The sequence below is a fragment of the Salvelinus sp. IW2-2015 genome, linkage group LG4q.1:29 (assembly GCF_002910315.2).
Source record: "Salvelinus sp. IW2-2015 linkage group LG4q.1:29, ASM291031v2, whole genome shotgun sequence".
Lineage (NCBI taxonomy): Eukaryota > Metazoa > Chordata > Actinopteri > Salmoniformes > Salmonidae > Salvelinus > Salvelinus sp. IW2-2015.
Genome location: NC_036842.1, coordinates 64,707,849 through 64,733,448, shown reverse-complemented (window position 1 = coordinate 64,733,448; position 25,600 = coordinate 64,707,849). Strand labels below are relative to the sequence as shown.

Below are 25,600 nucleotides of genomic sequence, written 5' to 3'. Positions count from 1 at the left end.
CTGGGACATTTTCAGCTMCYAGGAATTATGTACAGATTTTTGCATTATCATGCTGAAACATGAGGTGATGGCAGATGATGACTGACACTACAAAGGGCCTCAGGATCTCATCATGGTATMTCTGTGCATTCAAATTGCCATGAATAAAATGCAATTGTGTTTGTTGTCCGTAGTTTATGCCTACCCGTACCATAACCMCACCGCAACCATGGGGCACGCTGTTCACAACATTGACATCACCAAACCGCTCGCCCGCATGACGCTATACACGCTATCTGCCCAGTACAGTTGAAACCGGGACTCATCCGTGAAGRGCACACTTCTCCATTGAAGGTGAGCATTTGCCCACTGAAGTTGGTTACCACACCGAACTGCAGTCAGGTCATGACCCTCCTGAGGACGACGAGCACACAGATGAGCTTCCCTGAGACAATTTCTGCACAAATTGTCGGAAACTATTTGGTTGTCCAAACCCCCAGTTTCATTAGCTGTTTGGGTGACTGGTCTCAGACGATCCTGCAGATGAAGAAGCCAGATGTGGAGATCCTGTGGCCTTTTATTGTCCCCAGTGCAAGGTGCACCTTTGTAATGACCATGCTGTTTAATCATCTTCTTGATATGCCACACCTGTCAGGTGGATGGATATTATCTTGGCAATGGAGAAATGCTTACTAACAGGGATGTAAACAAATKTGTGCACACAATTTAAGAGAAATAAGCTTTCTGTGGATTTTGGAAAATTTCTGGGATGTTTTATTTCAGCTCATGGAACATGGGACCAACACTTTACCTGTTGTGTTGATATTTTTGTTCAGTATATGACTGAATACCTTTTTACCCCTCTCAGGTTGCCCACAGTAATTCCAAACCAAACCAAACCAAACCAAACCAGAACTCTTGTCAGTTTGTTACCATGGTGATATACAGCTGCTCAGCCATCAACTTCACTTAGGTAATCCATACATCAACATGATTTACCAATAAACTGTATCAATCAATACAGTACTTATGGCTAAATCTTCACTTAGTTGAGACACATATGGGCTCCGGTGAAAAGTAGTGAGCTATAAAAGTAGTGAGCTTGTTCCCAGGTAGATATTGACATGTGGATGCCTAACTGCCCAGCCTCCATGATGCACCCCCCTCCCCAGACCAAAGTCACGTTGACCGAAGATGAGATTCTCTCCATCCTCCCGGACATCAACTCCACATCACTGTCCCTACTGTCCCAGCCCGCAGCAGACTACGTAAGACACACACAGTTTCYGATGACTGATGTCCCAGCCCTCTGCCGACTATGTACAATCCACACACACATCTTGTCTCTTATCCACTAAAATCTTGTCTTTTACCTCCATCCCCTCTTTCCTCTCCTAGGTGCCTCTGTGTGTAAGTATTGTGMGCCTGTGTTCAGCAGTGGCGCTCCTTGCAGGCTGGTGGAGAAGGTGCAGGCTGAGCTCAGGGCCATTTCTGATGAGATCACAGACAGGAACAAGAAGCTGGAGATGCCCTACGACTACATGTCACCCGAGAACAGTGTGGCCATCTGAGCTGCTGTAATACACACTCACGTAGACAGACACACACACTTCCAGACCAACAGACACACATTTATAGCCACATGCACACACTAGCATAATGATTTTACTCTATCAACCACAATGTTTGTTCAGTTTATAATAATCATGATTACAAAAATMTTTTTAAACACTGAAACGTAACTGCTTTGATGGTGTTATTGTCTTTTTACATAGTCATTTTTAAGACTGCACTCTAGTTCTCATTACACTATTGACCTCGAAGCCAGTTTTTTAATTGTTACCCTTTAAATCAGGGACTGATGTACAACTGGGACACCAGGTGTGTGCAATTAGGTAAAACAGAAAACCAGCAGGCTCTGGACCTCGTAGGGTAAGAGTTCAGTACCCCTGCACTATTGTATAGCCTATACCACGTGTCAAACTCATTTCACGGAGGGCCGAGTGTCCGCGGGTTTTCGAGCATCACTTATACTTGATTGATGAATTAAGGTCACTAATTAGTAAGGAACTCCCCTCAGCTGGTTGTCTAGGGCTTAATTGAAATGAAAAAACAAAAACCAGCAGACACTAGGTGTGAGTTTGACACCCCTGGCCTATACACTACACCAGGGGTATTCAACTCTTACCTTACGAGGTCCGGAGCCTGTTGTTTTTCTGTTCTACCTGATAATTAATTGCACACACCTGGTGTTCCAGGTCAAAATCAGTCCCTGATTAGAGGGGAACGATGAAAAAATGCAGTGGAACTGGCTTCGAGGTCCAGAGTTGAGTTTGAAGGCACTACATACTCGCCTCAGTTTAAAATGACACAGTGTAGTGCTGCTGATGGGATTTAATGATCTTGATGAGATGCAGCGATACACAGAGATCAGGTAGTTCACTCTCCTCTCCTAATGTAAACCAGGAATCAACAATAGCAGAAAAGAATACCGGCTGCATCTCAATAGGATATAGTGGCCTCCTCTCCTATTATCCTGTCCTTTTCTCCTCCATCTTTGCTGAGCGAGAGGCAGACTAGGACTTAGCTTCCACCTTTCCAGTTTCTTAATGTCAGTGTACTTAGATGGAGGAAAGAAGATGGGCGCACACCCCCTAAGACTATTGAGATGCATCCCACAGAGTTTCCACAACAGGGAGCAGCATTGATTCACTGTAAAGCGACTTCAATTAAAGTGCCTGAGCATTTTAAACTGTCAATATTAACAAAWGTCTTTAAAAACAATCAAAACATGCTTTCACAAGCAGCAGCTTAAAAAGTATGACATTGCTGATATTACTATACTGACACTGAGCCAAGAAAGGGGGAGGAAAGAGTAAGAGATCAGAATAATAAATAAATAGAGCTGAACACTGTAAAAGGCATCATGGACAGTGAAGTTTGTACAGTGCAATAATGTTCTGTATATCTTGCATAACTGGCAGCATTTAGCAAAGTATAACATACAGTATTTGAGATAACTGTACAGTAGTATTTCTCCTTAAAAAGGATAGTTCTATCTAAATAAGAAATGAATCAAGGGAAAAGTCTAAACGGGATCCTTGGGACATCACAATTCTGACGTCACCCCAYTGAAGTTTAAATTTAAAACAGTTAAGGCGAGAGTTAAGATTAGAGTTAGGTAAGGGTGGGGGTTATGGTTAGGGCAGGGACGTCCCAAGGATACCAGATAGAACTAACCATAAAGAAAGGCTAAATTACAAATGTTCTCATGTTGTTTTTCATTCGACCCAAAGAGAGGAGTCTGTTCTAATGTCATCAAAATGACCACTGTGACCTCACAGAAGGCGACATGGTTTCACATGGGTTCTCTTCACACCCCAACAGGTTTGTTGTTCTGACCATAGAAATAGAATAAACTACTTCTATGGTTCACACATCAGTAGCAGCATGAGTGTTAGAGATCAAATCAGTTACATTTAGATAATACTGTGGCTTCTGCCTCATCCTCAGTTTAGATCTTAGGCCCTCATCTTCACACWAATTTTTCTCTATCTGCATCTTTCGCTCACCTACCATTGTCAACATTCTTCTCTCTCCATTCATCTTATCTATCTCTTATTCTCTCTCCACCCTATCCTCTCTCTCCCCCCCATCCTCCCTCACCCCACATCTTGTATCTTCCCTTCCCTCTTCACCTCTCATCTCCCTCCCTCTCCTAGCTGATTGGGTCCAGCACCAGGACTTTGCACTCCCTCTTAGCGATCTTGTCCAATGAAAGCACAGCTTTCTCCTGGGGGGGCAGGTAGAGGGGCCGACCTACAGGAGAGCCCACCGGAGGGGTGATGGCTCGCCTTTCCATCGCACTGCCAGTCCTGAAACACAGACACACCAGTATGAGCTTAAAGATGCATGTGATACAATAAATAAGTGTACAGAGGACACATAATGACTGTGTGTGTGTATCCTCCCTGCTAACCTCATGATGTGAGAGCGTGACGGTTGTTGATGAGAGAAGCTCTGTGATCGTCCCAGACTGGCCTGGTGTCTATCCAGTAGGTCTCTGACTGCAGGGCTGGATGGACTGTTCTTACCTAGAAACACAGATACAGTTGCTCTTTGTTTTCCTTCAGTTCATGTTAAAAAAGGATTTGTCATTTACTAATAATAGTAAAAAATGTGTATAATTTCTATAGCGCTTTTCATTAAAGTTATCTCAGAGCTCTACTGAGGATTTTTTTTAAACATACAATAAAAACAACAGTGCCTTTGGAAAGAATTCAGACCCCTTGACTTTTTCCAAATTTTGTTAGGTTACAGCATTATTYTAAAATGGATTCAATTGGTTTTCCACCCTCATCAATCTACACACAATACCCCATAATGACAAAGCAAAAACAGGTTTTTCGTAATTTTTGCTAATTTATAAAAAAAAAWAAAAAAAATGGAAACATCACATTTACATAAGTATTTGCAAATATTTCAAAAAAAATTATTCGCTCTGTCATTATGGGGTATTGTGTGTAGATTGCTGAGATTTTTATTTATTTAATCATTTTAGAATAAGGCTGTAACATAACAAAATTTGGAAAAAGTCAAGGGGTCTGAATATTTTCCGAAGGCACTGTACATTTAGAATCATGCAGATACAATAGCAATAGTAGTCTAGCAACATGCATGGCAACATAACAAGCAAAAATAGAACAGAAAAATCTAGTTTTCACAATTTCTGATTAACATTATCGATATGCATATTTAAAGGTGTCTCCAAAAATGACGCATTAATGTATCATAGCCTATTGTCCTTCATTAACATGTCATAGTGTATAGATTGTCCTTCATGCCATTCTATAGGCTCTGTAGATTCTCTAGGTTCTTACGGGAGAGAGGGCGGGCGTCGGGAGGAGGGTTGGAGACAGATGCTGTGAACTGCAGCTTCAGCTTCATATGTTGACTCAGCTATAGAGCGAGAGAAGGATGTAGAGGAGAAAGGATAAGATAATAATAATGATTATTACTACACTGAACAAAAATTGTAAAAACACAACATGTAAAGTGTTGATCCCATGTTTCATGAGCTGAAATAAAAGATCCCAGAAATGTTCCAGATGCACAAAAAGCTTATTTTGTCCACAAATTTGTTTACACACCTGCTAGTTAGAACTTTTGAAAAATAAGCTTTTTGTGCATATGTCAAATTTTGGGGATCTTTTATTTCAGCTCATGACACATGAGGCCAGCACTTAACATGTTGACTTCACATATTTGTTCAGTATACAATGTTTTTTTATCATCAGACACACCCGAATAGTGTATCCCCATCCAGTGTGTATTGTACCTCGTAGAGTCCTGCCTTGAGTATCTGGAAGGCGACAGTGAAGGAGAGAGTGCAGCCTTTCCGACAGTGGCCCAGGTTACTGAGGGGGGAGTGACACACTACAGCCCCCAACGCTGCATCCTCACTCTGCCCACGACCTGGAGGGGGAGGTGAAGGAGGGGAAAGGGGGTAGAGAAAGGAGAGAAGAAACTGAGAAAATGGAAAGGTGCTTGAAAACTGTTCTTCACAGAAATAAGACACCCGTCACCATTGGCAAAAACAACTTAATAAACTAATTGGTCACAATGATTGTACATTTGTCAAGGAATCTTCCTTCCTCGGCTGTCCAGAGCCTCCACACACACCCCCCTCACCCTCAGGTGTCCAGACCAGACGTACAGCCAGGAAGTCTTGCAGGTTGTTGAGCAGAGTGTATCTGACCCTAAACTGGTCCTTGRTCTGCACGGTGCTGGGGCTACTGGCGGTCATCACAAACCTGGGACGGTCCAACCGGATACTGGGCAGTCTGGAGGGAAAGTGGGATGGATGGAGGAGAGAAAAGGGAAGGGAAGGAGAGTTAATAAACTAATCTAAGAAAACTGACGTTTCTGGGTGGATGGCAGCAACATCATAAACAGTTGTAGGCCAGACAGAGATGAGTAGTGAAGTGACATTGTGCACATGCAACAAACATGCAATTCAGTGGCACCTGTAGTGTGTGTAGATGCAGTTGGTGAAGGGCATCTTGGGAGTTGACCACTGAAGCACTGCTACTAGAGGAACTTCAAGACCCTGAATAAACACATAGTGACACATCACACTCTGAGGTGACAAAAGTTACTTTTTGGGGAACTGACCAAATTCACTCACTCACTCACTCACTCACTCACTCACTCACTCACTCACTCACTCACTCACTCACTCACTCACTCACTCACTCACCTCTTTGGAGTCATCCTGGGGCATGTCGCTGAGCTGCAGCTGGAACAGGAAGTCGTATTCCTCCAGGGCGCTGAGCATGCTGGGTAGTCGACAGGCTACACTCTCCATCCTGCAGAACGACTCCATGGCAACCTCTCCTGACTGGTGGCTGGAAGGATAGACAAAATATAACATCACGGATGTGAGGAAGACAATAATTAGATGTACCAGTAAAGACACTATGTGTGGACACCAATTTACAATGTAGGGTACAAACATTGTCCAGTCAACACAATGCACAAATAAAACAGTTACACACATACACAGACCCCCCTCCCGCCCCCCTTTCCCTCTCACACACACAGTCGTACCACACGTTGTCAACAAGCATCAYAGATCCATCTGGCATCATGGGCAGGTAGGAGGCATTGAAGTTTGGCAGAATCCTGATGTCCCTCACAGTCACCTCCTCCTGAGAACACTCATTTAATACTGGAAAGTGGGGAGAGAAGAGAAGAGAGGGGGAAAGAAAAGTGTTGAAATGGGAATAGGTGGATACGGAGAGAGAGGAGAAATATGGTCAGGAGGCAGCAGTTTAAGTAACATCAATCTAATCCATCTATCTAATCCAATTATTGTGTCAGTGGAACTAGTATTGACTCTCAAATGAGTTGTCAGTACTGGCCATCTGGCCCTCATACCTTTGAGCACAGTGAGATGCTTCCCAGAGACAGTCATCTGCTTACAGCGAACAGTAGGGGGCGGTAGCACTGTCAGAGTGGTGCTCACTGAGGAGAGGGGGGGTGCTGAGTTAAATCTGAGATGCTTTATTAAGTCAATAAACRTAGATAACTGATTCATATCCATATCTAATATGGTCAAAGAGAGTGTAGGATGGCTTTGTCAGTGATGAGGTGTTGACAAGTGTGTGTGTATGTGTGTGTGTATGTGTGTTTTTGTGTACCCTGTGCTTTGAAGGTGTTAAGGTCTTGTCTGAAGGTGTGTGTGGGGACTCGCTGCTGTAGGATGCTAAGGTAGCCATGTTCCTGAACCTCCGCTTTCTCTGCCTCTCTCTTCCACACTGTCACCATCACCTGGACACACACACACACACAAACACACACACAATATGCAGATAATGAGCCCCTTAAAAGCTGTCATTGTTCACTTTTCACACTTGATTTAAAACCAAGCCTTCCAAGGGGACTGTATGAATGCAATTTCTTTACGCAAAATGTAAAGCATTAATGGAACACTGAGGCTGCATCCCAAATTGAATATTCCCTATATAGTGCAATAAAAAGTAGTGCACTACATAGGGAAAWGAGTGCCATTTGGCACACACAGAATTAGTCTGACCTCTCACCTTGACTTTGAGGGTGTTGACGGGAAGTTTGTCTAATGACACGGTCAGGGGGAAGATGACCTCATCAGTCAACACAACAGGTTCGTCCAATGGAGACTAGAGGAGAAAGAGGGGGGAGTGAGGGGGAGAAAGGGGGAGGGAGAGGGAGAGAGACAGACAGCAGAGTGAGAGGTAGGGAGGAAGTAAGAGGGGAAAAGAAAGACAAAAAAAGAGAGATGGAAGAAGACAAGAGGCAGAGAAAGAGACAGAGGGTGAATATTACCCATGCTCTATTTACTGCAGTCACAGAGAGAGGTCCCTGTGTTGTCTCTTAATGACTGACTGAAGATGGAGAGGCATTTTGTCTCTCCAAAATGCCTCTCCATCTTCAGTCAGTCATTAAGAGACAACACAGGGAGTTCCTATTGTTCTCCTCACACACACACACACTATTGTCACGGGGTCAACAAAAGACAGAGGCAGACACAAATACTGTAGATGTTTTCTGATCTCCATGCCTATGATACAACAGTACAGTAGTGGATTTAGTTAGTGTGATCTGTGATGTTGCTGCTGATACTTTACTAGCTAGCTACAACTCTATGATACTCATTCAAACGAAGGGACTTTACCTATAGAAATCACACATCTCCACAGGCCAGTAGGAAAGACTCTTGACTGACCAACCAACCAACCAACCCCTTATGATGTCATGTTAGGTTCTATCATAGAAGTAGAAAATAGAAATAATTTCTATACTGACACTAATATGGGGTGTATAAGAAAGTTCCCAGTATGTCAGCCAATATACAGTGCGGATGCTGCTGGGTGTTGATGTTATGATGCAGATTACAGAATAGAGATGAGAGGCCATCCGTTAAAAAAAACTGTCAGTTTGCATTCTGAGGTGACTTGTGAGAGCAGGTCAGAGTAAATATAGCTAAGGTAAGGGGTTAGTGCAGAATAGACCGATAGGGGCAGATACAGAGATGAATTCCCTTAGAAGGGCATATAGAAAGAAAGAAAGAAAGAAAGAAAGACATAAGTAGATTCCTATCAAAAATGTTCATACCAAAATCTAGGACACCAAAGTTACACAACAAACACACACAATACCAAATAACCCATAACGAACCCCATAACCCATAATGATCTCCATACCTGCAACGGCGCCCTGCGGAACTCCCGAACCCCACTCCCCGTGCTGTTGTGGATGAGAAGCGGCCTGCAGTCCCTGAAGCCCCGGCATCTCGCATCCACCCTGCCTGTCAAAGCCGGAGCCCCGTACTCATCCTCGGCCTCCTCCGTGCCCTCGTCACCGCTGCTCTGGTAATCGTGGTGGAGATGATGCGACCGGTGCCTGCTCTCTCCGGGGCTGACGCTGGCCACCGCGCACAAAGAACCCGCCAGCTCCCTCCATGCCCGGACACTTGGGGTCTCCGAGCCGAACCCAGCAACACCTCCCCCACATCCCACTATCCCAATCCCCGGGCCTGTCGGTGTCTCTCCGCTGGACGCGTCCCTGCACCGGAGCACCAGGAGGAAGCGGACCGTCTCACCGAGGTAGAGGTGACTGCGCCGGGGTAGGGTTCTGTAACGGGCCGGGTCCGAAAGGTCGGAGATTGGCACCGCGGGGAAATACATGAAATACTCGCACTGAGACTCCATCATCCGAACCATCGCAGCAAACAAGCACCTGCCTGTCAAATATAGGCTATAGAGATTGTATATTCTACAGACGCTCCTGATGTAGCCTACACAAACAGATTATCAAGCAATGCTCTGATATCAAACCGAATAAGATCCAGCATCCTATCTATTTGGTGATCAAAAGGTTAACACCATTCTTGATTTAAAGACAGTAGCCTAGTCATTGCATAGGTCCTGCATCATCATCATTCCTCTACATACATGTAGCTGCTACTGCAGATGGGCTAGCAGCCTCCGAAGCGATGTTCAAAAGCGCAAGTAGCCACCGGCAAAAGTAAATCAGCATAGAGAATGCTGCAACAATAACAAATGGGTTTTCAGAATCATTTATCAACGATGACGTGCCCTGCCCCGTGTGTGTGTGTGTGTGTGTGTGTGTGTATGTATGTGTGGTTGACCCTGGAATGTATTCAAATGACTTTGCCATGGAAATCACATCACATTAAAACATAATATAGCCTATTTCTAACCACGTTGAAATAAGTTGGTATATCACATTTTAGCCACACAAACATACAAGGTTATCACTAGTTAACACAGCCACAAAAATCATAATTATGGCTAAACCCCGCCCATTTCTACAATTGATTTTAAACCTAACCTTAACCACACTGCTCACCTTATGCTTAACCCCAACCTTAAATGAATACCAAAAAGCTAATTTGTATAGCTTCGTGGCTGTGTTATTTGGTGGGAACCAACATATGGTTTTAGCTAGCAGATTGTAACCGAGGTAAAGACAGTTTCAGATTGGATATTCGCCTTTAGTTTTCTTTACGTCCACCAACAGCAGTTAGGGACCGTCAACATAGTGACAAATCAAAATGTTCAAATTTCAATAGCTATTTAACCACTACTCCTAAAACTTTCAAAACTGGTTCTAGCTAACCCGATGGCATAGACACACATTGCACACATTTTTTTTTTTTTACATCTCGCACTATTTTAAATTATTTATTTACATTTTTTAATTTCAATAGCTCATTGGTCATATGACCTACTGGACTCAAACAAGTTTCATAATGTCCACCTACTACCCTTTTATATTGCACACCCTTTAGTTTGTCCAGTTTCATCTCACACGTTTTTACATGAATTTTACCAAATTTAAAATTTCRATCGCTCCTTGGTCATGTGACCTAATGACTTCAAACAAGGTTCAGTATGTCCACTGATTACCCTTCTATATTGCACACCCTTTAGTTTGTCCATTTTCATCTCACAAGACTTTACATAMATTTTTCAAAATGTAAAATTTCAATAGCTCCTTGGTCATGTGACCTAATGACTTCAATCAAKGTTCAGAATGTCCACTCAGTGGGTCTACATATTGCACAYCCTTTAGTTAGTCCATTTTCATCTCACACGTTTTTACATTMATTTTTCCAAATGTAAAATTCCAATAGCTCCTTGGTCATGTGACCTGATGACTTCAAACAAGGTTCAGTATGTYCACTGACTACCCTTCTATATTGCACACCCTTTAGTTAGTCCATTTTCATCTCACAAGATTTTACATGAATTAAAAAAWAWAWAWAWATGAATTTCAATCACTCCTTGGTCATGTGACCTACTGACTTCAAACATGGTGCAGAATGTACCCTTCTATATTGCACACTCTTGCTTGTGAACTGTAAAATCACACGGTTTAACGTACATTTTTCATAGTTTTACATTTCAATAGCTCCTTGGTCATGTCAATTACACACCTAAGAAGCTGCCGTGGATATACACCCACATTGCATAACCTCTAGTTATGTCTCTTCTATATTGTTGTACATTAATATTAGTTTGACAATTAGGGGGTTCAGTCCAGTGTTGTGTTTACCCTTTTCTTTAATATTTATCCATAATAATTACTTATTTTCCCAGTTTTTTATTTTTCCACAGTATTTAACACCGGTACACAGTAGGAGAGAGACAGATAATATCTCCTTTCGTCGTTAATATCAACCATAAAGGAAAAGGGCAAAGTACGAGAGTCATGCTATTAATTGTCCAAAGCAGGGATGGAGAGTGAGCTAGTGAGGTAGGCTGCAGTGGGTTTGCTGGTCAATACATATCCTGAACATGTAACCACAGTAATGGTGGCCAGTAAATCAATGAATAAAAATRTAATATTGACAAATTCAACAGAATTTGTAGACCTTTAATMTTTTCCAACATGTCAACAGACACTTAACTTCAAATAAGTATGAAACATTTCACAGTGACATTTCACAGTGTTAACTTTCTCTTTATCCCAGAGCCTCTTCAGTGTGGATGGGGTATAGCATACATTTTCAACAACAAAGACTGCACTTCCAGTTTGTGTTCTTTACTCTGTTGAACTATTTTGTCTTCATTCCTAGTTACAGCACATGGAACCACCGTTGGCATGCAAAACATTCAATCTAAAACAAAACAAAGCATAACACGTTATAAATCATATCAAATATCAATGTAGTATGACGAATGACGAATTAGCCATCCATTGTGTTATATCATAAATTGTCTTACATGCCGTCACTGTTGTCAAAAGATTATTAACATGTTAAATAAAGTTACTAACCCAGTCAGTCTTTGGGCCACATACAGGTTCTTTATCAGTGGCACACATGAAGCAGTTGTTGGCTTTGTTGAACTCTGAAATCATAGGCATGAACTGAACATATGGCTGTCCGACACAACTACATACAAATAAAGAATTGACATTTACTTTGAATTAAATGTCATTACATTCCAGACATTTTTGGTATATCCTCAGTCATTTCTTTTCACAGTTGCTCCATGTGTTTTTGAAGGTTCCATATTAATTTGGGAGGGGATGTTGGGGAAGTTCTGTGCAACTTCCTTGGCCATCTACACCAAAAAMTAAAATAWAATTTTTGACCTAATTGTCACATAACAGTTAACCATTCATTATTGAAAATATAACTATCAAACCTGCATTACAAAGACCCCGCAGCTGAAGGTGTCCTGTTGCATGTTGTGAGTTATTTCCCCTCCTTTCCACTTTATGTCCACCCAGTCGTCTTTTCCATGGCAGGATCTTCTCATTTTGAAATATTCTCTTTTTTATGTAAGCATAATGGAATTCGGATTAGTTATAGGCAAATGAATACACAAGCCAAATGTGTATGCTGTTTTCCTTATCACTATAATCTAGTAGTAATTTAGTAATAGAGGTCATTTCCTTTATGCCCCATTCTACACACACAGCCTAAATTATAGGCACTGAACCATTTACAGGAMAATAATAAAAGTAGCATATAGGATCCAACCCTATYACAGAGTGAATAAATGTAGAGCGTTTGTAGACTTTAAAAAAWATATATTAAGTGACAGTTTCATCAGTACGTGCTTAAAGAAAGTCATATCACAAAGATCACAGATGACAGTGCCCACCAAATCTATGACAATAGAGAATGAAATGTAAGCACCAAAGTGCTGGCCATATAGAGTGGAATCAGGGTGTGATGAGAACCGGCATTCACTGTACATTATTAAGTTTGCAGATTGATCAGTTTTATTATATAGCACTTCAAAATAACAATGGACTTCAGTGGCTTCTTCARTGTATAAGTGGCTCAAGTTACAGTGGAGCGAGGTTTAATTAGAYTTGAGATTAAATACTTTAAGAATGAATAGATACAGTGCTAATAGAAACAAATTATATGTATTTACCTTATGACTGCAGCTTTAAAATATACATATTTGTTATATTGTCGAGCAAATATCTTGCCTGGCATCAAATGTGATACGAACTATATATTGTAGCCTTGGTGTTTGGCACGGGGTATACATACTTAAATGATTGTTCAAACTGATAGAAAAATCTGGAAATTATTGATGACAAAATTGAATGGCTCAATAAAATGTATAGGTTTTTAATAATTTGGGTACAACTACACATTTGGAGTGTTTATTATAGGCCTGTTGAATAAATATAGAATACAGCCTGTGACAACCGCTTTTAACTGCCTGTGAAGATCATAAAACAGACATTGACATTCGTATGAAGTTAGAAATTCAATCAGATTTATGACAAATAACCTCATAAATGATATATTCATGACGGTGTACTGTATTTCAAAAGTAGCGCCCCACATGGCCAATCCCCATAATTCAATGTTTAGAACGGTTTACACCCACCCTCTCGCCACCGCCCCCCTTCAATGCACAGGCGCACTAACTTTCACAAGGCCGCCATTTTGTGCGGAGCCCACTCTGCAAAAGCGGGAGAGGATTAAAACCGCAAGAGAAGAAGGGCGTAATTCTCAGCCATCTCTGTYTTATTGAAGAACATACTCTGGGCTTTCTGTCGAATTCAGCGAGGAATTAAACGACGAAGAGCAGGTAAAGTAACAGTACTTTCCAGAAAAGGGGGCAGTTTTGCAGGAGCTTTAATCGGCCTCTAGGTGTCACGATGGGGCTCCCGGTCCAGGCGGTAGACGGGGGGTGTTTGTCTCCCTCTATCGTTATCGAACATTCAGCAAAAAAAACATTATAACYCAGAAGTTCAACGAAATGTCTCATTAACGAGTATTTTTAGAGCTATATTAGTTTGCACTTTGGCATGGATCGATCATTAAATACTTCGACGTGTTGGTTTAGTGTTTAGGCCAGGCGTCCATTTTATTTTTCTTCTTTGTGTCGTCTTTTACCCTGTGTCAAGATAGAAACTCGCGGCTGCGTATGAAGTCAGCGCGCGCCAGATTGTAGTTCAATACACGGGATTTACTAAATCGCACAAGCATAATCTAACTAGTTAGACCCCTATCTACACAACGTTGGTTTCCACGCCACTAACTAACGTTAGTTTTGTTAGTTAGTAAAACTATCAATCGAAATTAGCTATAATTTACAAGATCGATTTACTGTCAATATTGCCCCACCTTGATAACGGCCTTCGCAAAAGCTAACGTTAGTAACCCCGTCCAATGATCAAACTAACGTTAAATAACTTTCTAATTAGCTAGTTAACGTTAACTGTTTTAATATGACCACATTAACTATAACTTCTAGCGTYAGCTAACAAGACTTTTAAAACGGTAAGGTCCTAGATGCAAAGGCTTCACATTTTAGCAGACGCTATTTCTCTAGCAATATAAAAGTTAACTGGCTTGTTGCGCAGACCGAATTCAAACAAGGAAGATGCATAACATAAATGTCTCCGGTAGTCATTTTTACGAGCGTTTCCACTAGTACGACGTCTCCCTCCGGCCTCAAATTAATGCGACTTGTCTAAAAAAAAAAAATGCTCTAAATGCCTCTCTTGCCAGCCCACTGCAGTTCGTCTTCCATCCAGTGTCCGCTGTCTGATTCAAAGCCTACATTGAGCTACAACGGCACTAACGTAAGYGAGCTAGAATGGATMAAAACAGGGTAGAGCTCCCTCTACAACCCGGCTGGTAGCGGTACAAAAACATGACTACCTATATGACTTCATGTCSACTATCAAAGCGCTGTCCATGTTCACTGTGAATGAATGTCACATCATACTCGTAGGTTGTTTTTGATAATACCAGGTCAGCCACATTTGCTAGACTGGCTTAACTAGCTACGAATGTGTCTGTGCATTCAATACATGCGGTAGGTTTATGTAGATGTTCAACTTGTTTGTCTTCCCCACAGGTTGAGTGTCAGGTAACAGTCAGGAGAGTTGAGTGAGAAATTGAGCAAGCCAAGCAGATCTAGAAAGATGAAGTATTCCTTTCTAGTGCAGGTAACAATTTAGAAAGCTGAGGAAGTTGCATCATGTTTGAGATCTTGCCTGAACTGAACACAGTACCGGTATGCCATTTTCAGTCTGTTAGGCCTTGCTAGATTGACCATGCGTCCTGGTACACTTTCAACATTTATTAATAAATGATTATGCGTTAAGATTGCATTTTTAGATTGTGCGTTGATTGGTTTTGGGGTGATTCTCTCAGGTGTTACCAATGGACGGAGGACCAACAGATGTTGTGGTTGAGGCCAAGGACTTCATCACCTATGAGGGKGAGGAGGTGGTGGCAGACCTGCTCCAGCAAGCAGCAGAGGGGGTGATGGACCAGCAGCCAGAGGGAGTTGCTGGTCTGGATACCCAGCAGCTGGTGGAGGGAGTCAATGTGGAGATGATGGTAATGGACTCCCTGGACCCGGCCCTGATGCAGATGAAGACTGAGGTAATGGATGCCCCTGTGGCTACAGCCCACGAGGCCACGGTCACCACGGTGGATGAGACCCAGATCATCACTCTGCAGGTTGTCAACATGGATGAGCAGCAGCTGGGAGGCCTCGGGGAGCTACAGCTGGTCCAGGTCCCTGTMTCTGCTGTCCCTGTCACCCAGGCCACTGTAGAGGCGCTACAGGGCACCTTCGTGGACACCACGGCCATGCCCAAAGACGGAAACCCTGTTATCTGCCACACCCTGCCCCTGCCAGAGGGATTCCAGGTAAGAGAGACTGCACTTYATGACTAAATATTACATAATTCAGAACTAATGGTAGCATATTTCCCTATGGGTGTACAACAACGTTTTGTACCACAGGTGCATATCTAAATGTACTAGTTGTAGAGAAATTAAAAACACTACTGCTTCTTCAGGTGGTGAAGGTTGGTGCGAATGGTGAGGTGGAGACAGTGGAGCAGGGTGAGCTCCAGCACCAGGAGGAGCAGCAGGTCCAGCCTGAGGAGGAGGAGGAGGAGCTGCTCTGTGAKCCCCAGCCTGAAGAACCACAATGGGCCAAGGACCCCGACTACCAGCCCCCAGCCAAGAAGACATTCAAGAAGGCAAAAAAGAGCAATCTGCGCTACAACACAGAGGGGGATAAAGACAACATGGACGTGTCTGTGTACGATTTTGAGGAGGAGCAGCAGGAAGGGATGCTCTCTGAGGTCAATGCAGAGAAGGTGGTGGGCAACATGAAACCCCCCAAACCTACCAAAATTAAGAAGAAGGGTAAGATTACCCCTTTCTGTGTCCTTTGTTTATGAGGAATTTTGTAACTCAAGTTGTGGTGCTAAATGCCTCTGCAAGTGCTGACTTTGTATGCTCCAGGTGTGAAGAAAACATTCCAGTGTGAGCTGTGTAGCTACACCTGTCCCCGCCGCTCCAACCTGGACCGACACATGAAAAGCCACACAGATGAGAGGCCCCACAAGTGCCATCTGTGTGGAAGGGCCTTCAGGACCGTTACCCTGCTGAGGAACCACCTCAACACACACACAGGTATGATGACATCATAGTCACATTGACAGACAATTCTATATTCCTGTCCATTTTACCATGTTAGATACCATTATAACTCTATTTCTGTTTACAGGTACCAGACCACACAAGTGTCAAGATTGTGACATGGCCTTTGTGACCAGTGGAGAGCTGGTCCGACATCGTCGCTACAAGCACACTCATGAGAAACCCTTCAAGTGCTCCATGTGTGACTATGCCAGTGTAGAGGTGAGCAAGCTAAAGCGGCACATYCGTTCCCACACTGGGGAGCGTCCGTTCCAGTGCAGTCTGTGCAGCTACGCCAGCAGAGACACCTACAAGCTGAAGAGACACATGAGGACACACTCGGGTGAGGCACAGCCGCAGGGATACTGTGTAAACACAATTAGTGAYTGGCCTGATTTGTTGAACTTGTGCACTCATGTTTTCCTGTTTTGTTTTCCAGGAGAGAAACCATACGAGTGCTATATTTGCCACGCCCGTTTCACCCAGAGTGGAACCATGAAGATGCACATCCTGCAGAAGCACACAGAGAACGTGGCCAAGTTCCACTGCCCCCACTGTGACACAGTCATCGCCCGAAAGAGTGACCTGGGTTAGATAGCTAGTCATTGACTTTTGGCCTGATTATCCCAATATGTTAATAGCATAATTTGGAAATCTCCACTGTAAACTTAATTGTGACTAGGGCTGTTGCGGTGACCGTATTGGCGGTCACGRGTCATGAAGGCAGTAAAATTCCACATGACCATTTAGTCACGGTAATTAGGCTTCTCCAAGCTCTGCTGCTGATGGTCATTAGTAGCCTCCCAAACTTGCGAACTGCCTGGTACTTGGCACTCTATTGTCCCTCTAATTACTCTGACATCAATGCAAATATTTTTGAAAATCTAATCAAACACTTCAGGAGAGCCCATAAACTAATTTTGYGCAACATTTCTATAGGCTATGCAWTTGCGCAAGAAAACAGTGATGGCCTCTACAAAAAAGAGGAGGATCCCATCAGCTTTCTATAGGCTAGGCCTAACTATATTTATTTCTCAACTTTCCTAATATTCAGCACATTGCTTATATTTACAACAGGAGTATAGCCTACCTGGCTGCCATGAAAATGAACCACGGGGAAAGCGTCCCCTAKTTGCTATTTAAATGCATAGATGACATGTATTTTTTTCATGCTGCACCTGTTTTGTTTCAGGTGCATGACAATGGTCCATTCTAAATCAAAAACAAATTTCACATCTATATTATTTAGTATATGTAAAGTTAAGATTAAATCAAGAATAGTCTGATGGGTGACCGTATTAGCCGATCACTTGTGAATTATATATTATCACTTGTGAGTGATGCCTGGCATAAGAAACAATGCTTTTTTTGCGACTTTTTCGAATCATAGTTGCACACCTCATGTAGCCTAGCCCATAGGCCTATATGTTTTGATAMGGTTTGTATCACAACTAAAATGGCCAAATTACTTATTAAAATTAAGCACAGTAATCCACTTTACAAGGTGTGTAGAGCCTAACTGGCATACATAAGCAGCCCGTGAGTTTCAAGTTTGGGGRAGATAATTTTCACCATAAAAATGCACCTTTATAATTAAAGTATTGCATGCACAATTGCATTTGCGGTCACGTTTCAGAATGGTGTTTTCCTGCTAATGCCACATTCGCGCCTACTGCCATGTGCGCATTGCTGCGCTTATAATGTGAAGAAGTAACCAAATAGTTTACCTAATAATTTTAAGCTAAACATTCTGATCTGCTGCTTCAGCCACATTATGTAAAAATTGATTTTTTTTTATGCTAGTGGTTGTATTAATTTGGGATCTATTCCATTCCGCAACTGTCCCAGACTACGTTTGGAATATTTATTTGTTGCACAGAATAGAATAGGTAAACTTTTGTACTATGGGGGGTAGTAGATTTACATAGGCTAGTGCTTTAGCTGTTCGTTAAGTGTACTCATCTTTTGGCTGACAGTAAATATGGACAGTTCTTCCAATATTTTCAATATGCACCTCGGAATTGGATAAGGATATGTCTGTCTTCACTTTGTAGCCTGTGAGAAAGACTTGATCACGTGATGGGGAGTCGTGTGAATGAGAGGTGCTTAGCGCAGCATTCAGGGTGAAGGGCACAGCACGCCGGGCCAAGGGCACAACGGCCACTGGCCGCTAAAGGCCTGGATTTTTTTAGGGTGCATTATGGCCACAAAGGGGGTGCCGCCATAAAATTCGAGGCATTATCAAGTGCTTGTGAAATTATGAATGAGAGATTAATGGAGTATTTACAACCTGCTCAAAAATCAAAGCAGAGCTCAACCTTTTCATGCAACTTTTTTCTAATCATCATTAGTTGCATCATGCAGCCTTACACGGAACCCAAACTGGCTGCGCGCGTGCGCCATCGTGCATACATGTATTTTGTCCCCCTACACCAAACGCGATCACGACACGCAGGTTAAAATATCAAAACAAACTGAACCAATCACATTCATTTGGTTGGTTGAAAAGCATTAAACATTTATGGCAATTTAGCTATCTGGCTTGCACTTGCTAGCTAATTTGTCCTATTTAGCTAGCTTGCTGTTGCAGGCTAATTTGTCCTGGGATATAAACATTGAGTTGTTATTTTACCTGAAATGCACAAGGTCCTCAACTCCGACAATTAATCCACCGATAAAACGGTCAACCGAATCATTTCTAGTCATCTCTCCTCCTTCCAGGCTTTTTCTTCTTTAAACTTATATGGTGATTGGCATCTAAACTTTCATAGTATTACCACGATGACCGACAACACAGTTCGTCTTTCAATCACCCACGTGGGTATAACCAATGAGGAGGTGGCACGTGGGTATCTGCTTTTATAAACCAATGAGGAGATGGGAGAGGCAGGACTTGCAGTGCAATCTGCGTCACAAATAGAACTGACTTCAATTTTAGTCCTTTGCAATGCAGACGCTCGCGAACAGTGGGTGCAATAATTGAATAATTTAGATTTCTAAATGTATTTTGCAACGCTTGCGCATGCGTCGCGAGCGGTGTAGTCAGGGTGAACATATAGCCCGACATTTGTAGAACAACAAGTTACATTAATAACTCTAAATTAAGCATATAGGAGTACCTATTTTTATGTTAACAGCTCAACACAGAATAGCCGCATGTGCGCACTCCCTTAAATCGTTGGGAGAAAATATCCTTTCTATTTTATTCAGCTTTGTTCAATTGTATTCTTCATACTATTAAATAGGGTTGCACATTTTGGGGAATATTCAGAGGTGGAAACTTTGTGGGAATATATGGGAATTAATGGAAATATATGCAAATTAATAGAAATACCATTTTAAATGTAGATGTTTATTTACCATATCATATTGAGACAGAAACATAAACCCTTTACCTTATCATAAGTAGACATAATTGCACATGATTAAATCCTCCCAAAAAATAAAACAATTTAGTCATGAATTGAACTTTAATTAAATGAGTTGACTCTTCACATGGGATGATTTCACTGAACAACAAAAGAAAGGGAATATTGAATGATCCCCAATGATCCATCTCATCTCCCCAAAAATGTTTTCAATATACATCTGTAAAATGATAGTCTAAAAACTCAAGCTTTGGCTGTCTTCTTCTCAGGCTTCCATGTCTTCTCCAAGGNAATATTTATTTGTTGCACAGAATAGAATAGGTAAACTTTTGTACTATGGGGGGTAGTAGATTTACATAGGCTAGTGCTTTAGCTGTTCGTTAAGTCTACTCATCTTTTGGCTGACAGTAAATATGGACAGTTCTTCCAATATTTTCAATATGCACCTCGGAATTGAATAAGGATATGTCTGTCTTCACTTTGTAGCCTGTGAGAAAGACCTGATCACGTGATGGGGAGTCGTGTGAATGAGAGGTGCTTAGCGCAGCATTCAGGGTGAAGGGCCTAGGAACATTGGGTTAACTGCCTTGTTCAGGCGCAGAACGACAGATTTTTACCTTGTCAGCTCGGGAATTAGATCTTGCAACCTTTCGGTTACAAGTCCAACGCTCTAACCATGAGGCTACCTGCCACCCCATTAGTCAGCCTGTTGCGTGCTTTGGTATGTGTGTGTGTCTTCCCTAACAAGGACCAGTTGCGCTCTGAGTCGGCTGATGTTGGTGGGATTTGGAGGATGATGGAGGCAACAGGGGAAAGAGCCTCAGATCTACAAAGTCCCTTCCACCCGGTGGCGGATGAGATATGTTGGAACGACTGCCATATTGCATCTCCATCCCAAAGCCCTTGCTTGGAAGTGTACTTCGCCAGACTGCCAAGAACCTTGCCCTCGTCCAGGCCAATGTGRCGAGACACAGTAGTGATGACACCATAGGCCTTGYTGATCTCTGCACCAGATAAGATGCTCTTGCCAGCATACTTGGGGTCCAACATGTATGCGCTTCAGRCAGGAGTCTTCACACTTTTTAAAGTATTTCAGAACTGCAGTTTCCTCTGCTTGGAGCAACAGTGAAGAGGGCAGGGCAGTACGGATTTCTTCTCATACATCTGCAAGCAGAGCCTGAACTTCAGACAGGATGGCATTGTCTCCCTCAATCCGTGCAATGGCTACTGCTATAGGTTTTAGGAGTTTCAGGCTGCTTACCACTCTCTCCCAAAATACATCATCCAGGAGGATCCTCTTGATGGGGCTGTCCATATCGGCAGACTCTGATATGGCCATTTCTTGGAGAGACTCCTTCCTCTCCAGGAGACTGTCAAACATGATGCCAACACCACCCCAACGGGTGTTGCTGGGCAGCTTCAATGTGGTGCTTTTATTCTTTTCACTTTGCTTGGTGAGGTAGATTGCTGCTATAACTTGATGACGCTTTACATAGCTAATCATTTCCTTGGCTCTCTTGTAGAGTGTATCCRTTGTTTTCAGTGGCATGATGTCCTTGAGCAGATTCCATCCATGAGCAGCACAGCCAATGGGTGTGATGTGAGGGTAGGACTCCTCCACTTTAGACCAAGCAGCCTTCATGTTTGCAGCATTGTCTGTCACTAGTGCAAATATCTTCTGTGGTCCAAGGTCATTGATGACTGCCTTCAGCTCATCGGTAATGTAGAGACTGGTGTGTTTGTTGTCCCTTGTGTATGTGCTCTTGTAGAATACTGGTTGAGGGGTGGAGATGATGTAGTTAATTATTCCTTGCCCACGAACATTTGACCACCCATCAGAGATGATTGCAATACAGTCTGCTTTCTCTATGATTTGCTTGACCTTCACTTGAACTCTGCATCCAGCAAATTAGTAGATAAAGCATGTCTGGTTGGAGGAGTGTATGCTGGCGAATAACATTCAGAAATCTCTTCCAATACACATTTCCTGTGAGCGTCAGAGGTGAACCAGTTGCGTACACAGCTCGAACAAGACAGTCATCAGCATTTCTCTGACTACGTTCCTCCATTGAGTCAAAAAAACTTCTGATTCCAGGAGAAYCATGAGCTGTTGCTATCGATAAGGTGTCTGATTCATCATTTTTACCTYAAATAGAAGTAGAGGGACTTTTGTCAGAGGTTGCTTGTTGTGAGCGCTGAGGGAACTTTATGCACTTGACCAGATGATTCTGCATCTTTGTTGCATTCTTCAGATATGATTTGGCACAGTATTTGCAAATGGACACAGCTTTTCCTTCTACGTGTAGCATGAATGTGAAGATGTTCCAGCATCAAAGTGCTGTGGGCATTTTCCTATAAAGATTAGGGGGAAATATGTACAAAACCCCAAATACAATTCCATGTACAGTAAATAGTTTAGCAGTTAGATTAAACAACTCTTTGTAATAAATGTTTTAAAATTAAACATGTATGGAAACAGGTGATTAATCAGTTAGCAGGCTCAAGCAAGCTAAAACCCACATGGTAGCAAAAACTAACTAGAAGAAATTGTTAACAAGTTAGAAATGATTTAGGCTTAGCTACTATTTAGTAGTTAACAAAAAATCTTGTATGTATAAAAAAATATATTCACCCCACCCAGTATTGCAATCAAAACCAGAAATCATGTAGTCCTTGGCTCAGACAGTGTAGTAGTGTGGGCTCAATAGCATCTCATTAGTGTGCAAGATTTGGAATCAGCTGTAATGTGTGATAAGAGTGCATTTGACATCACTGTGATGGAAGAATGCACTGTGCATGCAGAGGGTTGCAATTCATTGAATTGTGGATAGTTTAGCCAAAATATGCCACAGGACCTAGATTTGCCTTATGTGTATCCACAAAAAAGGTTCACTGTTATAAGCTACTATTTTGATGAATTTAAGCAAAATTCCCAAATTTCTAACATTTCTGGAAAATTCTGACCATTGCAACCTACAATTAAATAATGCACGAATTTTAAGCAAATCTCGTCTGCTAAATGAACTAGTGTAGCCCCCAGCCATTGGTATAGCCAGATCAGTACCTAACATAAGAGACAGAGTATTCTGTTTCTGAAATAGACTAACATTTTCTTCATAGCTGTTTCTCCGACCTGTCTAAAATAAATATGGATTATTGTGAAGGTGTCGGCTATATTAATGGATTTATGTGTGGTGTAGGCTATACACATGGATTTATTGTGATGGTGTAAGGCTATATACATGGATTATTGTGATGTGTAGGCTATATTACATGGATTTATTGTGGTGTGTAGGTATATTACATGGATTTATTTGGGGTGTAGGCTATATTACATGGATTTATTGTGGTGGTGTAGCTATATTACATGGATTTATTGTGGTGGTGTAGGCTATATTACATGATTTATTGTGGTGGTGTACGCTATATACATGGATTTATTGGATTTTTAAAATGTTAGGTTCCAATTGTCTGCATCATTGGCTTGTAGGCTGTGTGTGGAAGCAGAGATGCTAAATATGTTTGTTAATTAACGGTAAATTACAGGGAGACGACAGTTATTTGCTTGACATTCACCGGCTGATAATTTCGTGATTGCCACAGCCTAATTGTGACTGAACTTGTTTATATGGATGACATCTCTCTAATAAGCTTTTTTTTGCCCCCCCCCTCCAGGCGTCCACTCCGAAACAGCACTCGTTCATTGAGCAGGGCAGGAAATGTCGTTACTGCGATGCTGTGTTCCACGAGCGCTATGCACTCATCCAGCACCAGAAGTCCACAAGAACGAGAAACGCTTCAAGTGTGACCAGGTGGATTACTGCTGCAGACAGGTGAGGTCCTGCTGTCTCTAACCTGGGATGATAGAGAATCTAGACGGGAGTAAATGTTAGGGTATGAACCGGTTCAGGGAACAGAACGAAAACTGGAATGGAAGTGATCAATACTTTTCCTGAATATAACCATTATTTTAAACGCATTAAACCGGTTAATAACCTTTGCTTTGCCGACATGTTTTTCCAGTACAAAAAAATGATACAAGCACCTATGCAAAACCTTCCTTTCAATCAGAAACTTCTTCCGGTGTCTGCCTGCCATTGAAAATATTTGCTGTGTGTGCGCATGTAAGCTTGTTAGCTAGCTTCTCTGGTCCAACGTTAAGCAACTCTGAAGTTCAGACATTAAAAGTCCTCCATTTAAGCCGCCCTCCGTAGGTATATTCTGTGGGCCTAATTCAGAATGCATGTCATCCACAGATGCCCAGCGCTTTAAGCCAAGCTGCCTCCACCTTTTCCCACCGTAAAATTTGTTGCAAACTCACGCTTGTCTTTCCATAGAGCATGTAAACAACTCACTGACTATAGTTTGCCTGCCCCATAGCAAGCTGCTCTATCGCACTGCATGATTGGTGAAGAATGTAATGTCGAGCTAAATGTACAATATATTAATTTTATAAAGGAAAAAAAGAAATGATAAAAAACTGTACTTTTTTGTTCTAACCAGTTTTACTGGTCAGAACGGTGAACAAAAAATAATGGTTCTGTTTAGAAGACAGATTAGGAAATATTTTGGATCCAACCCCTGGTTTAAACTTTTTTTTATTTTTATGAAATGTAATTGTTAATATTAAGAAAACAACTAAATTAAAATTACAGTGCCGTTATCACAAAACTACCACTAACAGGTCCTGATCATCATAAAGAGGAAAAAATTAACAAAAAGGCTGCCTAACCCGTTTTGTTACATGATTGTAATGCATGTAGGGCCTCCCGAGTGGCGCAGCAGTCTAAGGCACTGCATCGCAGTGTTGAGGTGTCAGTCCTTTAAAAAAAAAATAGGTTTATTTTATTTTTATTAACCCCTCCCACACACCCCTCTTCGGAGGACAAATATCTTAGTTTTTTACAGCTTTTTTGCTACATATACGTTTTACATACATGGTACTTTTATTTAAAGCAGTCACATAACAGTAATACATTACCAAACGTAAGCTCTTTAATCACCACTCAGCCCGTCCCTTCTTTCACTATAGACCACCCGTGTTTGGTTTCCATGTGCCATATACAGTGGGGCAAAAAAGTATTTAGTCAGCCACCAATTGTGCAAGTTCTCCCACTTAAAAAGATGAGAGAGGCCTATAATTTTCATAATAGGTACACTTAACTATGACAGACAAAATGAGAAAAAAATCCAGAAAATCACATTGTAGGATTTTTAATGAATTTATTTGCAATTATGGTGGAAAATAAGTATTTGGTCAATAACAAAAGTTTATCTCAATACTTTGTTATATACCTTTGTTGGCAATGACAGAGGTCAAACGTTTTCTGTAAGTCTTCATAAGGTTTTACACACTGTTGCTGGTATTTTGGCCCATTCCTCCATGCAGATCTCTCTAGAGGCAGTGATGTTGGGCTGTTGCTGGCAACACGGACTTTCAACTCCCTCCAAAGATTTTCTATGGGGTTTAGATCTGGAGATTGGCTAGGCCACTCCAGGACCTTGAAATGCTTCTTACGAAGCCACTCTCTCGTTGCCCGGGCGGTGTGTTGGGATCATTGTCATGCTGAGACCCAGCCACGTTCATCTTCAATGTCCTTGCTGATGGAAGGAGGTTTTCACTCAAAATCTCACGATACATGGCCCCATTCATTCTTTCCTTTACACGGATCAGTCGTCCTGGTCCTTTGCAGAAAAACAGCCTGCAGGATTTGAGTCCCTGCGGCGTTAGTTGTGTTAACATGCTCTCTCAACAACA

The 25,600-nt window shown here is 42.0% G+C and overlaps 1 protein-coding gene, 1 long non-coding RNA gene and 1 pseudogene across 3 annotated transcripts; 1 reads left to right on the top strand and 2 right to left on the bottom strand.

Annotated features, from left to right (window-relative positions):
• Positions 1–1,657: 1,657 nt before the first annotated feature.
• On the bottom strand, positions 1,658–9,956 carry LOC111962367 (trafficking protein particle complex subunit 14-like). The gene is made up of 12 exons (XM_023985408.2): positions 8,724–9,956; positions 7,584–7,679; positions 7,182–7,311; positions 6,919–7,005; positions 6,589–6,709; positions 6,239–6,386; positions 6,006–6,088; positions 5,671–5,822; positions 5,318–5,454; positions 4,860–4,938; positions 3,959–4,073; positions 1,658–3,854 (listed from the first exon to the last, which is right to left on the bottom strand). Exons 1-12 carry the CDS (start codon positions 9,240–9,242, stop codon positions 3,698–3,700), a joined length of 1,824 nt encoding a protein of 607 aa, XP_023841176.1. The 5' UTR covers positions 9,243–9,956; the 3' UTR covers positions 1,658–3,697.
• Positions 9,957–11,405: 1,449 nt separating this feature from the next.
• LOC139027574 (uncharacterized) lies at positions 11,406–14,650 on the bottom strand. Of its 2 annotated transcripts, none has more exons than XR_011479699.1 (3): positions 12,198–14,650; positions 11,824–12,113; positions 11,406–11,665 (listed from the first exon to the last, which is right to left on the bottom strand). It is a non-coding gene; the product is annotated as an uncharacterized lncRNA (long non-coding RNA). The 2 variants fall into 2 exon arrangements; XR_011479698.1 differs by having other exon boundaries at positions 11,824–11,897; positions 12,198–14,645.
• Positions 14,651–14,895: 245 nt separating this feature from the next.
• The window catches only part of LOC111962366 (transcriptional repressor CTCF-like), a 19,468-nt pseudogene continuing 8,763 nt past the window's right edge, over positions 14,896–25,600 (top strand).